This window comes from Medicago truncatula, chromosome 4 (assembly GCF_003473485.1).
Source record: "Medicago truncatula cultivar Jemalong A17 chromosome 4, MtrunA17r5.0-ANR, whole genome shotgun sequence".
Lineage (NCBI taxonomy): Eukaryota > Viridiplantae > Streptophyta > Magnoliopsida > Fabales > Fabaceae > Medicago > Medicago truncatula.
The window spans coordinates 49866105-49885855 of record NC_053045.1 but is presented as its reverse complement, the minus strand read 5'-3'; the positions used below and the strand labels follow the sequence as shown (position 1 = coordinate 49885855).

General features: G+C 34.6%; 1 protein-coding gene across 6 annotated transcripts; it reads left to right on the top strand.

Moving 5' to 3' along the window:
- The first annotated feature begins 6466 nt into the window (after window positions 1-6466).
- On the top strand, window positions 6467-11394 carry LOC25493615 (probable lipid phosphate phosphatase beta). 6 transcript variants are annotated; one of them, XR_003011571.2, is made up of 3 exons: window positions 6469-7227; window positions 9135-9602; window positions 10162-11394. XR_003011571.2 is itself a non-coding variant. In XM_024782641.2 (2 exons), the coding sequence occupies exon 1, from the start codon at window positions 6543-6545 to the stop codon at window positions 7224-7226; it is 684 nt and encodes a 227-aa protein (XP_024638409.1). In that variant the 5' UTR covers window positions 6467-6542; the 3' UTR covers window position 7227; window positions 8519-9070. The 6 variants fall into 6 exon arrangements, 4 of the variants coding, with proteins under 4 accessions (XP_024638409.1, XP_024638410.1, XP_013457623.1 ...); XR_003011570.2 differs by having other exon boundaries at window positions 9135-9761; window positions 10162-10597; XM_024782641.2 differs by lacking the exons at window positions 9135-9602; window positions 10162-11394 and adding an exon at window positions 8519-9070 and having other exon boundaries at window positions 6467-7227.
- Window positions 11395-19751: the final 8357 nt, after the last annotated feature.

Below are 19751 nucleotides of genomic sequence, written 5' to 3'. Positions count from 1 at the left end.
GCCCTATTTGAATTCTAAAATCTGAAATGTTTTAACATGTTTTGAAGGTTTTTATGGGTGTTTATGTCGTTCGGATTATATAATCCGAACTGCATAACGCGCACGGGAAATTAATCGGGTGGGAAAAGAAGGAGTCATGACCAAATCAATGAAGGCAGAAGCCTATAATAGAGCAAGAAATTAAGTCTCTTCAACTCTTCATGTGATGAGGGTTTGCCCTTTGCTTTAGCAGTGCAGCTTGTTGCTTGTGTGTCTTCTATTCATGTGTAAGTAATCCTTAATATATATTTAAAAAATGATATTAATACAAACTTTAATTGGTCAGATTATTGGGCTGTTGGGTGCCATTGGAAGTGGAGAAGTTTGGAAAATCACGATGATAGCAATTGTAGGCTGAGACAGAATATGAGTGAAATTTTGAGGATGCTTAACCACTATATGAATGCTAAAGCTATGAATAATGCAGTATAGGTACAACAAAGATTAGAGATAAATATTAATTGGCAACCACCTGCTAAAGGATGGGTCCGACTTAATACAGATGATGCGAGTAAGGATGGAAGAAGTGCGAGATGTGGATGATTTATTCGAGTTGAGTATGGAAAATAGTGCGGTGGTTTTTCCAAATTCATATGAAAGTGTAGTGTTTATATGGTTGAATTATAGGGTGCTTTTGAAAGTTTAAAATTGGTGCGTGGCAAAGTGTACGGGAAAGTAGAGTAATGTCTTGATGCAAAGATGAGTTATCTATGGCTTAATTCTCTCACTTTTTTTTTCGTATATTTACGCTAAATTATTCCTCTAGGATCCTTGTAAGAATGAATTGAAAATCTTTGTTTTGTGTTTTTACGGTTGTTGCATGGAAAAAGAAATACCAAGTTGTGGGATGAGAAAAGAGACTCGGTCAAGATGATTGTGCATCGCGCAAGGCGTGGCAGCGTGCGTGTGCGTACAATAGCCAGTAGCATCCTGGTGCCCACCTCAAGCTGAGTTTGTGAATCGTAATCTTGATGCAACTTTCTTCCTCGAATACAAGTGTGTTGACATAGGTACGTGTGTAAGGGACCATAATGGTTCTTTTTAGGCAAAATTACATTTTTAGTCCCTTAACTTAATTTCAGGTAACAGTTTGGTTCTTTATCTTTTTTTTCATTTCAATTTGGTCCTTTTTGTCCATTTTCATATGAATTTTTAAGCTTAAAATTCATGATTTTATTTTCTTATGGTCTTTCAATCTTCAAATCTATGATCCTCGTCTATGTTTGCATAAGAATATTAGATTTGAAGCTTGAAAATGTATATAAAAATGGACAAAAAGGACCAAATTAAAATGAAAAAAAGATAAAGGACCGAACTGTTACCTGAAATTAAGTTAAGAGACTAAAAATGTAATTTTACCTTCTCTTTATCTTCGAACTAATTGATGCCCCAAGGTCAAGAAGGTTGCTCAAGAGGAGGTTTGGGAACTAATACAAGCCTTAAAATGAATTATCGTTTTGGATCATACATAGTACTCTTTGAGATGGAATGTCAACATAGGTATATGATATGCTTAAAGATAAATCAAATCATACAAAATATAGATCTATTTTTTTGAAGGGACAAAATATAGATCCATCTATAAATGAATGTAGATCTTTATTGAGATTATACAACAACTTTCATGTCGTTTTTACTACGCGATGAACAAATGGTAATGCTCATTCTCTTGTAAACGCCTATATTTTAAATATACTTTACGTATTTTTCGTACTATTTTTAAGATTAAAATATGTTTTTGGTCCCTGCAAATATAACGAGTTTGGGTTTTGGTCTTAGTAAAATTTTTTTTGTTGAAAAACATCCCTGTAAAATTTTTTGTTTTTTAAAATAGTCCTTGGACCCACTTTGTTGCTGATTTGACACATTTTAGTCTACATAGCAATTGCTGACCATGCAATCATGTACATGTGGCAATTCACGTATTTAAAAATCATTTTTAAAAATTAGATAATATATTTTTGAATTTAATTTATTTTTTTTTACTTAATTAAAAAAAAAAATTAAAACTGCTGAAAAAGAGAAAAATTCTTGCGTTTCCCCATTTTTTCCCCCTTTCTTCCTTCACTCCTCCATTTCAGCTTCTTCTTCAATCGATCCATCCTATTCTACCATCTTCTTCGCATATCCCTTCATGCTTCATTAATCTTCTGTTAATTAAATAGAATCAAAGAAGGAAGAAATTTTTTAGGGTTTCAATTTCCCCCTTTTCTTCATCCATCCCAATACCTCCATCGTTCTTCATCTTTTTCAATTGCCTTCCTCATTTGACCTTCATCCTTCTTCATCTTATTCAATTCATTTTTTTTCCCTCTCTCCAATAACCTTTCTCATGAAGTTTGGGGAAGAAATTTGAGAAAAAGATGAAGTTTTAGAGAGGAAAAGGATAAAGTTTCTTGGTCTCCAGAGATTTAATTCGTTTCTTCATCTTCTTCTCCATAATCTTCAAATTTCTTGGTTTCTCAAAGATCTGATTCTTTATAGAGGGTCTGATTTTTTTTATGTTTTGTTGTTGAGAAGCTGCAAGGAATCAACTAGAGATTTGGATGTGTAATTTAATCAAGTTGAAAAAGAAGTGGTTTGGTACAGAAGCATATTTGGTTTTGTTTTGGGTGTAAACTTTTTTTTTGTTTTGGGTGTAAATAGCATAGAACTTGATCATTGAAGGGTGGAAGACAAGAATGCTTATTCTTGCTGATGAACAACACGTTGGGAAAGAAGAATTAATTGATTTCACAAGTTTTTTTCTTATTGAAGGATTTAACTAGTTTTTTTAATTTAAAAAATAAGTTCTGATTTATTAAAATGAATTTTAAATAGTGAAAAAAATATTGCCATTTAGATGCCACGTATACAAGTTTGAACGGTCAACACCTGCCACATAAGCAAAAATGAGCCACATCAGCAAGAAAGTGAGTTCAAGGACTATTTTAAAAAACAAAAAATTTTGGAGAGACATTTTTCAATTTTTTTTTTTACTAAGGACCAAAACCCAAACTCGCTATATTTGCAGAGACCAAAATCATATTTTAGCCTATTTTTAATTATATCTCTCCTATTATTATTATGAATGAAACAAGACAAAGATTATTGAAAACTGTTGTTGACACATCTTGTTTGGCTGAGAAACACGAGTAAAAAACGACAATACCCCTCGATAGTTAAGTGCCGAGGAAAAATGAAACCGGCTGCAGTTAACTACCGAGAAAAACCTCGGTAGTTAACTGCCGATGCGAACTGAACATAGGCAGAAACAGAAACATCAATTTTCCAGTTTCTTCATTGCTCAAAAAGTACTAAACTTCTCTCAAATTCCTCCAATTTTCATTTTCACGATTTGCAAGCAATCATCTCCACATTATCACAAGTAAGTAGAATTAATCAATGTAATCTTAATGTTAGTTTGTTTAGGTTAAGTTTTTTTAAAAAATTGAGTAGTTTGCATGTGGATAGGGTTGATGTAGGAATTGATATTTTGATGATTGCATGTAGTTTATAAATGAATGTAGTTGTTGTAATTGATGTTTGAATGTGTTTTAAGTACAATGTGGTTTTGAATGGTGTCAAATGAAGATTATTTGAATATGTTTGATACTTTGCACACAAAGTGTTTGATAAAAAGCCCCAATGAAAATTATATTGATTATTGAGTTAGTTTAGATTATGGAAATGATGTTAATTGTAGTATGATAAAGTGCATATTGAATTAGGTTGAATGTGGTTTTGATTTTCACCGAATGTGAACGTTTATGTTTAGTTTAAGTTATGTTTAGGTTGAATGTGTATGATAATGTGTTTGATTATTTACATTTGAATTTGAATGGTAGTGTGTTTGATAATGTTTAGGTTGATTGTGAATGTTTGATAAATTGGTTGAATCTGAAAGTTTATGTTATGTTTAGGTATAACGTTTTTTATTAGGTTATGGAAATGATGTTGACACTTTACATTTTTGTGTAGATATGTCTGATGAAAGACCACCGATTGATCCATCTAAGATGATTGGTGGTAGGCGTGCGATGACACAAAGCCACCGGAAGGAGAGGCAAGGCGGGCACATCCCAAAGAGGGGAAGAGGTCGGAGGGGGGATGTTTCAGGTACTTCTCAGGAGGCTTCTCAAGCTTCTCCGGCTACATAGCTTGAATAATCGCAGGTGGTTGACCCGAGCCAGGAGGTGGACTACCTGAATTATCAGGATCACCATGATGTCACTGATGGTGGGTAAGACGACCAGTATATGCCAGAGCAGCAGCATATACGAGACGAGGATGATATTGCATCAGCGGCTGCCCTAGTGGTGTTACCTTTGGAGCATCTTTTTTTTTTTAAAGTTTTACATGTGTTATGTCTTAGGTTAAAAATACAAGTGTTATGTGTTTTTTTTAAAGTTTTTTTACGTTTCTTTATTTTTGCATGTGTTGAGTTTTATTTTGTTTAGTTAAATGTTTACATTGTTTTAGGTGTTTAAACTATGTTTATTTTTTTATTACTTCAGGTTCGTAAGACGCGTGTTGTAAGACCGATTAATCATGGGGCTAAGATTTTGAGTCTCGGACGTACAAAAACAATAATAATAGATGGTTTTTGGATGCGCTTAGGGAGAGCGGGTTACATGATTTGATTTATCTGGGCTACGCCACTGTGCCTCATGCTTTGCTGATGACTCTATGCGAGAGGTGGCATCCTGAGACTAGCACTTTTCACATGCCGTTGGGGAGATGACTGTGACTTTGGATGATGTCGCATGTCTTATGCATCTTCAGATTGAAGGGAGGATGTTGAGCCATCCAAAGAAGATGTTGAAACATGAGGGAGCGACACTTATGGTGAGGCACTTGGGTGTGTCGGAGAGGGAGGCAGAGAAAATTTGCGCTATAGAGTATGGTGGGTACATTAGTTATCCAAAGCTGAAGGAATTATATACGAGGCACCTTGGTAGAGCTAACATTTTGGCGGTACAGAGGATCCAGAAGAGATGGAGGAGTTGGAGAGGGTTAGGAACTTTTGTGTGAGGTGTTATCTTCTATATATTGTAGGATGCTTGTTGTTTGGTGATAGAAGCAACAAACACATCGAGTTGGTTTATCTGACGACATGGAGGGCGGCTTAGCGGGGATGCCTAATTATTCATGGGGAGGGATGACACTGGCATACCTATACGGCGAGTTAGCTGAGACCTGTTTGCATGGAGACAGAGCTCTTGGGGAAAGCGTGACACTGCTCACTGTAAGAAACTTATAAATGCCTTAACTTTTAATTTTTTATTATATTTTTCATGCGTAATAATTTATAAATGTGATTTGTTTGGTTTGTGCAGACATAATTTTTGGCGCGTTTTCCTAAGTTTTTCGGTTGATCCAAACATCGACTATGTTGAAAAAAATTCGGTTGCGGCGAGGTGGAAGCTACATAAGGGTCATGGAGAGGGGGTGACGTATCGCTCATTGCTTGATTGTATTCAGTTTGATAACGTATGTTGGAGGCCGTACGAAGAGCACATGGAGATCCAGCCTTTTGAGGAGGTTTTCTGGTATTAAGGATGGATTATGTGCGGTGTTCGTAGAGTGTACCGTTATCTACCCAAGAGGGTTTTGAGGCAGCACGGATACGTCCAAACAGTCCCTAGACATCCGACTGATGTTGTTGAGCTGCCACCGCCTCAGATTGTGCAGACTTTCGTCGACTTCCGCACTCACATGATTAAGGAGGCCGATTGGGGTGAGCAGGCAGCAGAGCAGACATGACTTATGAGGGAGGGTTGTGTGCTATGGTACACTAAGGTGGGAGCGGTACGAGGCGAGAAGCTCGCCTGATACTTGTGACATGGTTAGCGGCGTTGTTGCTTATGTTGATGAGCAGTTGGGTTAGGAGGTGATGAGCCATGAGCAATGGACTGAGGCCATGCGCCATGTTAGGGAGCAGATCGCGCTGATATTGGCCAGGAGGCGAGGCCAGAGGTCAAGGAGGCGGCACCAGCAGCATCAGCAGGACCAGGAGTAATAGTATTTTATGTTTAGGATATATTTTCATGACTTGGTGTATATTTTCATGACACTTGGCCGTTTCGTTGTATTTTCATGACATTTGTTGTTACTTTGTTTCGATGACATATATTTATGACAATTGTTCATTTCCGTATCATATTTTCAATTTCAATTATGTTGGTAATTTTCTTTGATTGGCTTTATGATTTGGCATTGAAACAATGTGTAAAAACACATGTAACAGGTTATGCCATTTTATGGCTTCAGGATGCCTCGGCAATTAACTACCGAAGGACATTTACGTATTTTACTTGTGTTTCTAAGCCTATCAAGATGTGTCAACAACAATTGAGTTAAAAAATCTACTTTTAGTATCAGTTGACAAAAAATTATTAAAAAACTAAAACCTAAAAACGACGTCGTTGCACACTTCTAACCGTTTACGCTCGTTAGGACATTCCATTTCTTACCCAATCCGTGACAGTCACCTCTTTCTCAACATCCCCGTCACCACTACAATGGGCGTCGATAAACCACCACCCAAACCAACCACCACACCGCCACCGTTCCTCTACCGCATCACTTCTCTCGACGCTACAATCTCCCATTCCATCCACACCTTCACCTCCCCCCACGCCCCAAAACAGTTCCTCCGCTTCCTCGAACACTTAGCCGATTTCCGCTTATTCTTCCCCGTCACTCTCTCACTCTTCCTCGCCACACCCCCTCTCTCTCCTCTCCGTCCTCACCTCTTCCTCCCTCTCCTCATCTGCTCCATCCTCGACCTCATTTTCATCGGTTTCACCAAATTTCTCGTTCGTAGATCTCGTCCTTTGTATTCCATTCACGGTGATTACAACGCTGTTGTTCCCGTTGATAAATTCTCATTCCCGAGTGGTCACTCATCCAGAGTTTGTTTCATTGCTTCGATATTTTCACTCTCGCGTGATTGGATCGTTGACGCGGTCAACCATCCGAGTCATCCGCGGATTGCGGTATTTGTTGAGAGGTGGATTGGTGGAGATGAAGTTATGGCGGTTAATTTGTTGGTTGTTTTAGTTTGGTGTTGGGCTTTGACGACGGTTATTTCAAGGGTTGTTCTTGGGAGGCATTATGTTCTTGATGTTATCGTCGGAGCTTGCTTTGGTGTTTTGGAAGCTTTGATTACTTTGCGGTTTCTCAATTTCAGTGTTTTGATTTGAGGTAAGAACGTTGAGATTTGGAATTGTTCGAGTCTGATTGTTATCTTGAGAGAATGAAAGTGATTGAATGTAATTATATGTGTATCAGTGTCGTGCCGGCCACCAGACACACCTTCAATTTGAATTTCCGGTGCTATGTAGAATTAATGCTAAAACTTAAAGAGTGAGGCAATTCTAATTTGTTGTATTAAAGAAGTTATTTTGTTGATAGATTATTAAGAGGTGACTGTTCTAGCTGATAATTTTTATAAGATATTTTATTAGATAATAATGTTGAATTCATGTGCTTATGTATGATGATGTCTGTGACCAAATTAAATTATCGAGAGAAGTTAGTCTTCAAATTTGTGTCACTGAAAGAATTTTCAAGTTGAGGACATACACACAGAGATCAACTTTAACAGTAGTAGTATATAAAGCATTAAACCAATAAAAATTGTGTCCTATCAAGGTTTTAGAGGTCTATTCAATGACATCCCACCCGTAATTGTGACTGCATTGGATGCTATACATGTGGGTCTGATTCCCATAGACAGTATCAATGTTTCATTCCAACCTTAAGTACCCTACACCACGTTCCGAGGTATTGTTCACTTTGGATCGTTGTGTGAGCCCTCACAGACCACAGTTTTGTCCTTTGTAGAAGGCGCCTCATTGGTTAGAGGAGTGTGGGTGTTGTATATAAACTACCCTTGATCTCGATCCCCATAATTTGCTTCAATGTCAAGGTTAGAACCATAGTAAAACCTATAGTGGCAGATGCAGAGCATGTTGCAACAAGAAGATGATATTGAAATGTTAGAACTAAAATTTTGCAACCTAGGAAGTCTGTTTCATGCTTACACTTGATTGATATTTTTTATTTATTTTTACTAATGCTTACACTTGATTGATATTAAATTGGTTTCTATTTCTAGGACCGATCCAATAATTTTCAATAGTAAGTGAGGGCTAAAACAAGTTTAATATATGTGGCCTTTTTAGTCTGCATATGAAGTCGTTTTGCTTATAAAATCTAATGGAAAATAGCTTTTTGTTGGTAGACCTGAAGTTTGGGCTTTAGCAGCCTTACCCTTGGGCCGGCCCTCTCTTTCTGTCCTTGTTTTTGGACTAAGGAAGTTATCTTTCTCTTGGCAAAAATATCAAAGTCAACTTTTTTGTTTAGTTATCGAGAACCGACTGTTCTAGCTGGTAAACTTTTCAATATTTTTTTTTTGAGGTAAAATACTTAATAATGTTGAATTCATGTGCTTATGTGTGATGTCTGTTACCAAATTATGGAGAGAAATCAGTCTTCAACCGTTTCTTTCAAAGAATTTGCAAGCTGAGGATCCACACACACCTAGAGAGAATGAGAGATCAACAGAACCTTCAATAGGAGAAGTATATAAAGAGTAAAATCTGTAGTGGCAGATGCAGGGCAGGTTGCAACAAAAAGAGGAAATTGAAATGTTAGAAGCTAAACTTAGCTACCTAGGATGAAATTGATCTGTTAGTTTCATGCTTAGACTTTGGTCTGATTGCTAATAAATTGATTTATATCTGTCCTTGTTAATTATGTGAAAGTACTGGTGTAATATGTAGTATTATTGCCAACCTTGTGTAATTTGTAGTATATTCTTGTAAACCTTGTGTGCATATGATAAAAGGTTAATTCATGTTAAGTACAAAAAGGCCTTTCCTCTTTTTTGGAAACAGTTAATAGTTATTGTGAAATACAGTTACTGATAAACCATTTCGTGAAGGTTTCCCTCCTTGTTTTGAAAGTGTTTTTTATTTTACCATTCCTTGCTATAATAATTCAATTTCGCCTTCAATTGTCACGTGTTCTTAAATTTTCACCTTTTATGATCTAGATTCTTGACTGTTCAAATTTTTATAGTTCAATCCATTTTAACTTGTTTTCAGACTCTTCATTAATGGGATGACTTAGCCAGAGAAAATTAGAAAGAAAACAAATGATAGGAAAAAGGACTACATCATTGTCCATGCCAAGTGTAATGTGGCCCTTGCTCCAATTATGTTGTTGCTTAGATGAGGGATAGAGTTTATCAAGACAGAGTGTTAAACACTAAGTGGGAGAGAGAATCTAAATGAAGCATTATAATGCACGGCATTGCACGCTAAGCATTCAACTGTCAGAAAAGAGTGGGGGAAAAATGATGAGAAAGTTTTTAAGAAATTTATTTTTGAATTGGTGAGCGGTATTCTTCGTGGCAGCCTTTTGGTCGTGCACATGTGGTTTTGGGTGGATGGCATTGGTTAGGAAGGTTCCTATTTGTTAAAGCATGAAGCTGTGTATTAGGTTCTTGGTCAAGCTTGTCGACTGGATTCTTGTAGTGCATGTTTTCCTTTTCTTTATCTTTATTTGTTCAGGTTGGTCTCTTAGAACAGTTGCCTATGAAATAGGTTTAAGATTCACAACTAAAAAGATTGCCTTTTCCTTTTCCTCCTTTCCCTTTTCTTCATCAGAGTTTTGTCTGTACTTGCGCAACTATTTGCTATCTCTCCTCTCTCTCTTGTGAGTCATAAATTGTAAGCACTAACCTGTAGATGATTGAATGTAAATTAGTGCACTTGATTTGGAGAATTACTTTGGTTAAAAACAGATTTAAAGTGAAGTGATTTATGTTTGGATTTCATCCACTGGAATCTGAAAGTTAAAGAGAGTTGCTTATTTCAAACACAGATTTCATTTCAATCTCGAGTCATGTTTAAAATTTAAAGTTTTAAACTTTTTCTAAAATCACTAAATTAAATTTTGTACCTTAAAAATTATGGTTTCGTGCTCTGCAAAAAATCAACCCCAAACATGTTATAATTTTAAGTGGAAGCATTTAACTCGGTGTAACGTGTTTGGCTGATTATCCATTAGATGATGATATTAATGATGCAGAATCTGATGGTTGTTGCTTCTTTTCTACTGATCTCTTAGGTTCTCATGGAGCACATTGAACTTATGCTATCTGAGGAAATCAAATCTTTTTATTTGGAATCCAACAGATAATGAAGTCGCGAATGTTTTACCACATTGGCGTTCTGATTCTCACAGATAATTTTGGACACCTATACGACTAACATCCAGCAAATACTACTTGGTCTCAATTCTTTCCTCATTCATTAGTTAAAATTGATTTCTAGTATCATTGCTGTTAGTTATTTATTCCTTGAGAATTTGACTATTTACTTCTCTATACTCTCCCCTACATGATTGTAAATAATAAATTTTGACATGTGATATATCAATATATCATCTTTGGTAAAGAAGCTCTGTTTTTTATTTATTTGTAACTTTTTGTCTTAAGTTCCATTCAAACTAAAGGATGTGTGGTATGCATTGATTTCCTTATCTGGTGCCCAAGTTTTCTGCAGCTGTCAGAGGTTTCTATTTTTTATTTTTTTTGCAGAGGTGCTGACACCAAGACATTTTGTTCTGTATAGTCTTAGGAATCTGGAGCTGGTTTATAAATTATGTGATTCTGGGGTTAGATTTTGTCTGGTCTATCTCCAATGTTTACTTCACCAGTTCAGTGGATAAGATTAAGCATTTGTTTTTTAAGTTTGGGTTAATAATTAGCATCCTGCAATCTATCAGCTTTGATTAATGAAGGGCTGGCTTCAAGGGAAGGGACCACGTTTTTTATTTAATTTGTTTGATTAGTCTGCCGTCGGCCATAAGCTGAAACATAGACCATCAACATTTGAAGGATGGAAAGTTGTTAGGTAAGTTGCTTCTTTTGCATGTGCCTCCTACTGTGAGTGATGCTTTTATCATATAAGTTGATCTTGATTTGATGGAATGATTGATCGTTCTTTGCTTTCCTTTCAATTTTGGAAAAAGATTCATAAACTTGCCACATTAGCGGCAGACGGTGGTTGTTATCTTGTGCTGGCAGCATTATTACCATAGTTAGGGTGTGGATATTTGCATGTGGAACACACCAAAGGACGAGTGAAACTAGTCATTTTCTGTTTTATTGACTTGACATGTGGGGCTGATAACCATTAACTCCCAAAAGAATTTTAAGAGCATATCAAGTTGGAGGAGGCATTCACCTTCTTTCATATTAGCCCACAGAACATTGACAAATTTCCCTCTATTCATGTCTGTTTCTTATTGCTTTGCTGAAAAATAATTGCATCTACATTAAATTTTTGATGTTTATTACCGTGGATTTTAAGGAAAATCATTGTCTTGGACACTGCTTAAACAGGTCTGTGTTGGAATCCACTATAACTTGAGGGTCCTACGACGTACTAGAAGCACTGCATGCTTTGTATTTTGCTTAATGAATACTAAGTTAATGCTCAAGATTTAAAGTGGTTGGAAATTTGCATTTTGTGGGACACCTGCTTTCTGGCTTTTGATATTTTTTTTCCTGCATTATTGTGCCCTTAGTAATGAGAAACTACCTCTCTGCAATATAATAATAATATTAACTTCTAGAACGTTTCCTTGTAAGAGCAATGATCATACATACTCCTTGATCTGGATATTGTTAAATACAGTCATTTGAATGATTTTTTTTAGGGGTAAAATGAATGAATGCATTATCATTGTAGTACTATTTACTTGTATGCACTTTGATACGTGTTGGTGCTGATGCATTTACCCTTCCCATTTTCTTTGAAGTTTTACAGAATACTTCTTTTTTTCTCTTCATTCATATTTTGATTGCTGTTGTTTTTAGTTTTTATTTTTACCTAGTTTTTGAACCCATGTGCTATCCTAGTTGGTCAAACAATACGTATTGAATTTTATGATTGTGGAGAGCAGAGGTAGTACTGTCTGATGTGTACATCTGTGTCAGCATAAAGGTTCTTCGAGAGTAGACATTGCATGAAAGTGGCAACCCTGAAACACCAGTTCTTAGGAAATGGGTTTGTTATAACAGGGTGAAGCCTCCGTATATAACCAAATATAGAGTGTGTGGTACTACCTTTGGTTCAATCAATTCAATACTCATCATAATAATTTGGTGGCTGTCAAGTTCATTCATAGTTTCGTACAGCACCTATTTGGGTCTCTGTGTTAGTTTTAGAATGAATGGTATCTATTAATCCAACAAGGATAAGCAGTGAAACCACTAACATGTATGCATGAATGAATGGTGAATGATGAATGATGGATGATGAACATAGGTCATGGTGAGGTAGTCAACTATTGAACTGTGTGTATTGTGATTGGTGTCATACAAAGTCATGCAACCATCATGTGCAGCTTTTCCCTGTTTTGTACGATTTTATTTTGGGAGATTGTGGGATTTTGGCTATGGAAACATTAAGCAGATTTTTTGGACTCATGCTACCCATGAGATGACCTCTATTTTGGAGATCTCGGGTACCTCATTTGAAAAAGCTAATAAAGGATAGGACCACTCAACTAAATTGATATTGGATGCAGAAACTGCTGCTCTTTACTTGTCTTTCTAATTTTGCCATGCATCCAAATTTATCACGATGCTATACAAACTGAGGAAACTAGGCAGAGGGATTCAGGTGAGAGATTACTGACACCATGTGGAAATCAAAACGGTAGAAAGAGTTTCTAGAGATGAATACAATATAGGCATCATTTGAAACCTGTCTCCCCTTGCCCCACTATTATCGTATCTGATCTAGATCTCTGATAGGCTCCTTTTTCTTTTCTAACTTTTCCTTTTAATGACTCTGAAATCAAATTCAGATTTAAAAGTTTGGGAAATTGATTCCATGTGTCACACGTTTGACAATCTTAACCGTTGATATAGATTAGACAATTTATGACAATCTTAATCGTTGATATAGATTGAGTAACTTATATAAGAAAATATATATTTACTGAACATATAATGTCGAAAATTTGATCTTAATTTAACTGTCTTTTATGTGTCGACTGAGTGAATGTTGATTCTCAAAGTTGATGGAAATTTAGGTCATAAAATTTGTGGCTCCATAAGTTTCTCCAAAATATTCAAAAGGATCTGTCTTTTTTCTGCAATAATGTACCCAGCTGATGCAGAAGATGCCATTGCTTGCTTCCATCAATAATTTAATTATGTCATGACATAAATTACATTTGAGAAAAACTTTTGCCAAGGCACAAGAAGGGACACAGAACTACAGAAGTAACTTGTGACTCGTGTCTATGTCCAACTATTCTTGGCTTAATTTGTTTGGTATGATATATATGGAAAGGAAAACAAAATGATTTCTTAGAAAGAAAGTTAAAGAAATGAAGAAAGATCAAAATGAGAAATTATCAATCAATGAATAACGCTAACAAATAGTACATATTTGACACACACAACACTCTTTTATTTGTTAAAATTCACATGAATTTCACTATAAGTATTTTTTTGACACTTCTTTTGATTGATATATAGAACTATATATGTTGCATGACGTAATTTATTTAAGGGTTATGCTAACAAATGGTCACAGCATATTGATTAAGAATCTCAAATTTAGAAATTACTTCATAAAATATCAAATATTTTTCAACACATTAGATGCTTATATTTTCATGAAAACTTACTATTTAAAATCCTTGTTCCAAGAATATTTGTTAGCATTTTCCATTATTTAATTTCCACTATTCTTTGACTGTTATACTATCTAACAATTTTGCTTACTTGGAAAGTTATTAATCAACAACTTTTGAAAAAGGGAAAAAGGATGGCCCAACGATCCCTGCAAGAATTTGTCCCTAGGTAGCTAGCTAAATTGTAGGCAAGGCTATTTGACTCTGTGCTCAGAACGGCCATTATAGGCCACATGCAAAATAATGTACCACCGACCCATCCTTGTATGATATGATACAAATACCTAATAAACGATCATAAATTCCTCCATCATGCACTAATTACAATTCAACCATTTCTTTGTACCTAATTCTTATGCATCCCACATGATCAATTCAACATTGGTCAATGAAATCACCATACATCTCCTTAATTTCTTTCTATTCACACTACAATTAAGTCGAATCAAATTGTGAACCAAAGAAAAAAATGTGGCTTTGACATGGCTTGGCCCCATATGTTCCTGACAATGTTGTAAAAGGAAAAAATGAAATCAATACAAAGGATATGTATATGTATGGGTAAATATTGGATTCGGTAGCAGTGCATAATATATATTATTGACCTAAGTGCAGTTGCAATTGAATGAAAATATAAATTATCATTAAGATCCGTTTTCTTGGAAAGAATATTAGGAGTATGGGCATGGCACATGCAATACTGAAAAATATGTACAAGTTTGATGAAATGATAATATAAATTTTGAAATGATAGTGGGGGAAACAATGAAATATTGCTCCATTCATAGAAGACATGAAGAGCTGTGAGAGGGGCCATTGGGTTGTTAAATACTTGTTATAGTGGTTTAATGAGTTGTTTCACAACTGCAAGAGTAATTGGTGACACTCATGATCTCTGAATCTCACTCCCATGGAGGGGAACGTTGTTTATAATTGTGATATATATGGTACGTACTATATAAACATGGATTTGATAGGTTGGTTGTTGGTTTCTTACCCTTACCCTGCTTTTTACTTTCTATTATTCGTTAAGTGTTTGTTTGACATTGCGTTTGAAAAACGGAGTTTGATAGAAATCACGGCAAAAAACCACGTTAACCTAGAAGCTAGTATTTGGAGCTTATGAGAATCACGGCAAAAATGCATTGGAAAGTGTGCAAACGTGTTTTTGTGTGTTGCAAAGAGGAAATCAAACATACACTTATAAGTGTAAGTCGTAGTTACTAGGTAGGTAGGATCGGTCAAGCGGATCGAGAGAGACATGCCCGTGGGCTAGGCTCCAAACTATTGTTGTAGACGGTAAACTATTTAAATACAAGTTGTACATTGTAAACTCTAATCTGTCACTAATAATACAAATGAACAGTAAATTTAGAACCGCTTAATTTGTAGTCAATAGTCATAGCTGTAGACAAAGTTGATTGAACTTCGTTATCAAACATATGTGTTCATTGTTTGCGTTTATTTATTTATTTACTCTTTTAAACCGGATTGTTGTTGTTTGTTTAAGACAATATGGTAACCTTGAGCAAAAGAAGGAGTAAAATGAAACATTGGAATCAAATCTCATTTTACCAACAAATATGATAGAGAATAATTTATATATAATGATGGTGTAATTTTTTTTTACACATACATCCTATCAAATCACATTAGTGTCATTTTATTAGATTGATTTCTAAAATATTTTTACAAATGTCTACATAATGTGATTTGATTAAGCGTGTGTGTAAACATGTTTTACACCTTTAGTGTGTATAAATTAAATCCAATATTACTATTCTAAATATTGTAAGTATGCATCCATGTAGGCTAACTGATGTGTTTGGGGTCCATTGTACACGCACCAAAAACTATAATGTCTCCCACTTTATCAACATTATAGACAGTAAATTGATTAATTTACTGTCTCGTGCAAGTCTGTTTCACCTTGCCAATATCGTTAATGATGTTAATAATTTAGTCGTTATCAGCACTTTGAACCTTTCCAAAAAAAAAAATCAGTATTTTGAAGCTATAGCTAGAGAAGGAGAATAAGGAAATGGACAAAGATTTAAGGCTAAAATATGGTTTTAGCCCCTGCAAATATGTTTCGTTTTGGTTTTAGTCCTAGGTAAAAAAAAATTTGTTTTTGGTCCCTGCAAAATTTTTTGTTTTTGAAAATAGTCCCTGACCCTACTTTTGTGATGATTTGCATACGTGACACATTATAACTGAACCAATTTTGTAGTTTTTGGTCCCTGCAAAATATTTTGTTTTTAAAAAAGGTCCCTGCAAAATTTTTACAGGATCAAAAACAATTTTTATTTTTTTTTTACCAGAAACTAAAATCAAAATGAGTCATATTTGCAGGGACTAAAACCATATTTTAACCAAGATTTAAATTACATGAATGTTAACGTTTTAGTTTTTCAGAGGGGTACAATGATACATCTTACGAATCTCCTCCTTCCAACAAAATTAATCTTAATTTATCGAATATTTTTAAGATTCTGTGTCCCAGAGTTTAGACAAATTAAGATCCTCTATAGTCCCATGTTTTTGCATTCAGATAGTCATCTATAGTCCCATGTTTTTGCATTCAGATAGTCAGCTACATTGCTAACTGTTAAATCGAGTTTGGAAGGTATATTTCATCCGTTTTAAAATGAGTGTTGTTTTAGTTAAAAAAAATTGTTTTAAAATAAATGTCATTTTCAGTTTCCAAAGCAATAATAACTTTTTCTTTTCAATTATACCCTTCAATTAATATTATGTTCCACTACTTCCAAAGTATTATTTTTTCTTTAATGAAAAACAAACCAATAGTTGATTAGAATAATTTGGTAAAATTGCTATTACATTCGACTACTTGATTCCATTCTTTAATATGTGTGCAATTAGCTAAAATGACACTTATTTTGAAACGGAGGGAGTAGATTTTAAACATACGAGTGCCTTTATTAATAATTTTACTAATACTCCCCACGTCCCTATATATAAGCACCTTTTACATTTTTCACATTTCTTAAGAAAAGTTGTTAGTGCAATTAATATTTCTATTTTGTGTGTTAATATTACCAAATTGTCTTTTGTTTGTATGTGAAATAAATTTGACTTTTCATATTTCAAGATAAGTTAGTAGTATTAATTAGGGGTATGTTTAAAAAAAAAAAAAAAATTACACTCCTCTCCCCTCAAAGATGCTTGAATTACACTCTTCTCCTCTCTTATGTTAAAATATACACTCCCCTAATAACACAAGTTAGCCTAAACATTTTTTTTTTTTTTGACAATCGCATATTTTTTACTTTTTAAAAACAGAAAGTAGTTTCCAAGTTTAAAATTTGCACCGTGCAATTTCAATTCAACAACTATCAATATCAATATGACTCACCTTGTGTTTGTTCGAAAAACCTAACAAGAATTAAAATTTAGTCTACGTATTTTTCTCAAATTATATCGAGTCTCCAACTCAACTATTGAAACTACGTCTTAAGATTATCTCCAATGGAAGAGTCTTAAACATTTAAGATCTAGTACCTATTAGGTACCTCCATTAGGAATAAATTTTTTCTGGGTCTTATAAGACCTGGTGTCTTACTTAAGACCCCCAATCTTAAGCGAGACCTATAACACCCTATTTCTATTAAAGCGATAAAACACGCGAATAATATAAATATTCAAGAAATAGATGCTACGTCATCAACAAAATCCAAACAACAGGCATATATAAAATTCTCAAAAGTTGCAGTGGATATAGATCATACATCTCCAAAATATAGATGTCATAAGATCAATATACATCATCATATAAAATCTTAAAATCCCGACAAATGGGCAAATATCCACAACATAAATAAATCCAGAATAAACAATCTAGAATAATCATAAAGACATACATCTTAGATCAGAGCCTACCCTAAGACTCAAAGGAAACAATAACGGAGATAGCTCCCGCTATCCAAGCAATCACCAGACAACTCACCAAAAGCAAATTAATCCTGCACTTCGTCTACTCATCCATACAGACAGGTAGGCGGTCAAAACCACTGGGGTAAGCTTTACATCAATCAAAATCAACATAAACAAACACAAGCATTCAAGGATATCATGCATGACATATATATATATATATATATATATATATATATATATATATATATATATATATATATATATATATATATATAACCATCCCTTCTAGAATACTAGCATCACATGATTAATATCCCTCATTGCATACACCTCAAGCTATCATATTACTAACATAGCATAGCAAGCATATTCAATCTCTAATCAAGTCATCGACATAAGCTCATCATTATCAACATCAATCAATGAAAGGATTACTCACATTATTTTTCATTTATCATACTTAACTCAACAAATGCAATTCATCATTTCAAAGTTATAAGCAAGCAATCATCATTGTCAAAGGAATCACTAAGTCATATACATACATATGCAATTCTCATCTCATCATTATTATCAAAACAATTATCATCAAAGTGATTTATCAAGTATATAACCACAAACAAGTAAGGCATGCAATTAGAGCATAGCTCAATTATTTACAACCATCAACAAAATCCACCAATGCACATATACACCAATCCACATAATCACAACATTCACCAAATTTCACCAATGCACAATCAACCAAGTCACATATTCATTTATGACACGACTCATCAATTATTCAAATGCATGCAATGTTCTAGACTCTTCTAGATGCATGCGGTATCGTCATCACCAACGTCTAGGCCGTCACCCCATGATGCCAACTGAACATCATAATCACCTCAATTGGATATAAAATCTGTCACCATCAGTCATGAATGCATGAACATATGACTCGACAACAATGCATATGTTCACACAAACCATTCACTACGTTGGATATAAAATCCGTCACCATCAGTCATGTATGCATAAACATATATCTCAACAACAATGCATATGTTCACACAAATAATTCACCACATTGGATATAAAATCCGTCACCATCAATCATGTATGCATAAACATATATCTCAACATATATATATATATATATATATATATATATATATATATATATATTCACCAGCAACATCATAATTAATCAATATATATGCATCTATAATTATCATCTTCTTCACATAATTCAATATCAATACATGAATTTCCCACATTCCAAGTAAAGATGAAATACAACACCTTATGATGAACATCATATCCAACACCTAATAAGTCACTCACATAACTTCATTTAATCATACAAAGCTATTCACGAAAGATTTATAAGTTAAACGGCTTTAAAGAATCATTTTCGACAAAGTCCGTATCAAGTGGCAAACGGCCAACGTTGATAATTTTCAAAGCAAAGTAACTTATTCAAGTTTGAAAACTCACAAATCAATTTTAATCAATCATGTAATCATGAGTTTAAGCCACTTACGAACTATCAAACATTAGTTCAAAGATTAGCCTAAGTTCGTATGAGAAAACCCCAAGTTCACATTTTCCACATTCCCACCCGAAAATCAAGTTTGACATGATTAAGACATTTAACCAACTTTACAAGCCTTGCCTAAGTCCACAGGGACCGTAGACCAAACTTGTAATCCATGTTGGTTCACAAAAGTTCATTTCCGACAAAACCGAAATTATCAAAAGTTCAAGTTTCAACCAAAATAGAAAATCCCAAATTTGAATGAGTAAATCATGTTCCAGTAGGTGTAAGAGTTCAAACAGAGATTAAACAAGTTGAAATAAGTGTTTTACAAAGCTCGGATTGGCCCCCTAAAGCCCGGAACAAAAATCAAAAGTTGCTGAAACTGGGCTAGTTCGCTTAACCGTTCATTCTGTTCGCTTAAGCGACCAAGCTCCAGAAGCTTACAGTAGTTGTTCGCTTACCGTTCTCTTAAGCGACCAAGTTCCAGAACTTACTGTGATTGTTCGCTTACCGTTCGCTTAAGCGAACAGGCATCAGTTCTGTAGAAAAACTTTCGGGTTTCAACCCTTTTTCATCCAAAATT

What these genes read in the sequence shown, in the direction of transcription:
- LOC25493615 (XM_013602169.3), top strand. Translation starts at nt 6,543, where the DNA reads ATGGGCGTCGATAAACCACCACCCAAACCAACCACCACACCGCCACCG.